The sequence below is a fragment of the Merops nubicus genome, unplaced genomic scaffold (genome assembly GCF_000691845.1).
Source record: "Merops nubicus isolate BGI_N331 unplaced genomic scaffold, ASM69184v1 scaffold26206, whole genome shotgun sequence".
In the NCBI taxonomy this organism is placed as follows: domain Eukaryota; kingdom Metazoa; phylum Chordata; class Aves; order Coraciiformes; family Meropidae; genus Merops; species Merops nubicus.
The window spans coordinates 3,429-6,903 of record NW_008613333.1 but is presented as its reverse complement, the minus strand read 5'-3'; the positions used below and the strand labels follow the sequence as shown (position 1 = coordinate 6,903).

Sequence of the window (3,475 nt, the reverse complement as noted above, 5' to 3'; positions counted from 1 at the left end):
CCCCCAAATTGAGCCGGGCTGGTTGGAATCTGTCCCCAGCATGAAGCTGGGTAAAGCAGTGGAGCAGCTGCAGGGCACAGAAACCATACTGGTCTCTTCAAAGGGCATCTTCTCCAGCTCCCCAGCGAGCAGAGCTGCGTTCTCTCCCTCTTGCTCAAACCCACAGTTCAGATCTTTCCACAGAGGCTGGCCAGAGCGGGGTGCTGGGGCTTAGTTCTTGTCCTCCTTCTTGTCATCATCCTCTGAGGGGTAGGAGTGCCATGTCAACCTCTCCTCGTAGAAGGAGATGACCACCTGTGGGCACTTGATGTTGGCTTCCTTGGCGGGCACCAGGTCGGCCTCGTCGGAGTTCTTCCTGCAGGGCAGAGCAGAGCTGGAAGTTAGGGGGCTGTGGAAAGGAGGGGGAAGAAGGGGAGGGTGGAGAAGAATCAAGCAGCAGCAGATAAATGTGGTCCCCAGGGTGCTCAGGGCCATCCAGAGACCCCTTCCCGTGTGGCTCTGGATGGAAAGATTGAGCTGTGAGGTCGGGGACAGGGGTGAGGAGCTGACCCAACGCTGCTCCTCCCTCCCTCCTGAGGTGCTGCAAAAACTTCAGGGGTGACCTGAGGGGTCTGGCTCCCACCTGGGCCAGGGCCAAGCCCTGTGTCACCCACCACAGGCGAGGGGGTGGGGGTCATCCTGGTGGCTCTGCTCTGACCCCGAGCTCGTGCCCGTGGGGGGGACGCCTGAAGAGCCGCACGCCCCCGGGGGCCCTACCTGCTGGTTGTCCCTCCTCGCAGGGGGACGCCTGGGGCAGCAGCAGAGGTTTCCTCCCCTCTCTGGCAGGGAATGAGGGAAGGGGTGACAGGCAGGAGGCCACACTCACCACTTCATGAGGAACATCAGCTCCCCACTGGAGTCCGTGGCGCCGATGATCCGCTCCGGCTCAAAGCCCCGGGCGAAGCCTCGAGGCTTCTCTGACTGCAGAGAGAGGAGAGTTCCCCCTGCTAGCACCACAGCCCAGTTTCACAGGATCCCAGACTGGTTTTGGGGAGAAAGGACCTTTTTCTAGGTCATCTCATCCAACCCCCCTGCAGGGAGCAAGGACATCCCCAACTAGAGCAGGGTGCTCAGAGTCCCGGCCAAGCTCACCCGGAATGGTTCCAGGGATGGGGTGTCTAACAGGTCTCTGGTCACTCAGACTACCAGGACTACAGGCCAGTGAGGGACTGAGATGATTTCCTAGGCCCTGCTGGTCAAAACTTTTGTGCTGGCCAAAATTCAGCAGCTCCCAGGATGAAAAAAACCAGACTGCAGAGCCTTTAACTGGCCCTTTTCACAGCACCCTGAGCAGGAGGCTCTCTGCTCCACCTTGTTCCCCTCCTCTTCGAGGGGCAACAGGCACCTCCAGCCTCCTGCCTCACCCCTTGGATGGTTCTTCAGGAGAAGTTTGGCCTCTTGGTTCATCAACTGGCCTTGTGTATAGTGCCAGGATGGGCTGTGGATTCCCCAAGAGGCCGAGCTTTGCCAACAGCTCACACCTCAATGGTTGGACTTGATGGACTTAAAGATCTCTTCCAACCAAAACGATTCTATGGTTCTATGACTCCTGAAAGCTTCAGTGCCTCACCTCCTCCTTCTTCTTCTTTGGTTTGCTCTCTTCCCCTTTATCCTCTGTGTCAGACTCTGCCTTGCGCTTGCTCCCCTCCGACTTCTCGCTCTCGTGGGCTGTTTTCTGGGACTGCAGGAACTCAGCAATGAGGTCTGGGCAGTCCAGGTTCTCCTCAGGCTCCCACGTGTTGTCTTCACTGCAAGCAGAGACAAGAGCCAAGCTGGACACCCAGGCAGCTTCCCCTGCCTCCAAAAAGTCCTGGGCAGCAGGTCAGGCAGAGGTGCTGAGAGAAGCAGCGCGTGGAAGGGGGTGTCCACTGGATGCAGGCAGGGATGCTGGAGGGCAGGGAAGTTATTTCCCTCCTCAGGAGAGAGAAATTCAATGTGTTTTCTCCAGCTGGTTGTTTCACACGAGGTTTAAGTGGGGGGGATGTCCCAGCAGGGCCCTGCACAGCCAGAATTGGGACTTTCTCACCCAGGCTGTGCTCTCGTCGCTCTGATGAGAGCTCGAGGTGCTTCCAGCACCATTTTACAGACAAGGGAGATGGAGCCACGGGCCTGGAGGCTTCTGGAGCCAAAGGCAGCAGAGATGCTGGTGCTGGAGCAGCCCAGCACCCACCCCGTGGCAGCAGCAGGGAGGGAGGGGAGCCACTTACTCTGAGAAGCCTTTCCACTTCAGCAGGTATTCCACTTTGCCCTTTACCACCCGTCGATCCAGGACCTTCTCCACCACATACTCCTCCTCCTCTTCTTCTAAGACCTCTTCCACTTTCTTCTTGTTCTGTTTTTTTCCCATTGTGCTGGCCAGCTTTTCAGCTTAGGGGCGACGCTGCTAAAAGAGGAGAGAGAACCTTGTGTCAAGGTCAGCTCTGCCCTCGCCAGGAAAGCTGCTCGGGAGAAAACAGCCACCTACAAAGCAGGCAACACACCAAGAGATGGGCCAGGAGGCTCCTGCCAGCTCAGGAGGCACAGAGGGATCTCCAGCAGCAGCAGCTGCATGGCCACGATGCCTTTTTGACACACATCTTTGGCCTTTTTCTCTCCCCAGCACCTCGTTCCCATCGAGACTCTGCCCGTTGCCACCTCTCCTTTGCTCCCCTTTCCACGGCTGCACCCCCAGAAAGGGAGCAGCAGCCTACACCAGCAGCTCCACACCTTCTTCCTCCTCTCCCCTTCCCTCACCCCACGACCCTGCAGCTTGGTTCAGCCCTGCCTGGAGCTGCAGAGAGCATCTGCAGAGCTGTGCAGCAGCGGGAGGCCGACGGCTGCCAGCACCAGCTCGGGGTGAGGAAAGAGTTAATCCCAGTTAAATCCACACCCTGGGCTCTACCACCAGAGCCCCCCACGCTCCCTTCTTGGAGGTGGACTCCAGGATGTTTTCCTCTCCCCTCATCAAGCCAGAATGTGGGTTAATGTTTTCTTTTTTTCCTTCCTCCTTATCTTCCAGAGCTGTTGAGACAGTCGAAAATTCCTGCGGGGAAGTGGCAGAAGGATGCAGAGCTCAGAGAGCTCCCTGGTTACCTGGGTCAGGGGCTCCCCACCCTCAGCATCCAAAATTTCTTCCTTCTCTCTAGTCTAAATCTCCCTCTTTTAGTTCCAACCCACCTCCTTGTCCCTGTCTTTCTGAAAGGCCCCTTTAAGGCCACAAGAAGGTCTCCCAATAAAATGCACGTTTTCTGCCAAGTAACATGACTGGTGAGCAGGTCAAACATCACCTGCCTGGAAACTTTTGGTTTGGCATTCAAGGTCCTCAGGAATCTTCCAGAATAAATTTCAGCTGGCCCAATCTATGCCAAACTGGGGCTGGTTTATCTGGCACACTGAAAATCCTGCAGATTGACCCTGGCTGGAGGAGGTGCTGGAGTTTAGCCACAGCCCCAGCTCT

General features: G+C 57.0%; 1 protein-coding gene across 1 annotated transcript; it reads right to left on the bottom strand.

Moving 5' to 3' along the window:
- Positions 1–210: 210 nt before the first annotated feature.
- CBX1 (chromobox homolog 1) lies at positions 211–2,392 on the bottom strand. Its single transcript, XM_008941885.1, has 4 exons — positions 2,247–2,392; positions 1,610–1,787; positions 866–960; positions 211–355 (listed from the first exon to the last, which is right to left on the bottom strand). The coding sequence occupies exons 1-4, from the start codon at positions 2,384–2,386 to the stop codon at positions 211–213; spliced, it is 558 nt and encodes a 185-aa protein (XP_008940133.1). The 5' UTR covers positions 2,387–2,392.
- Positions 2,393–3,475: the final 1,083 nt, after the last annotated feature.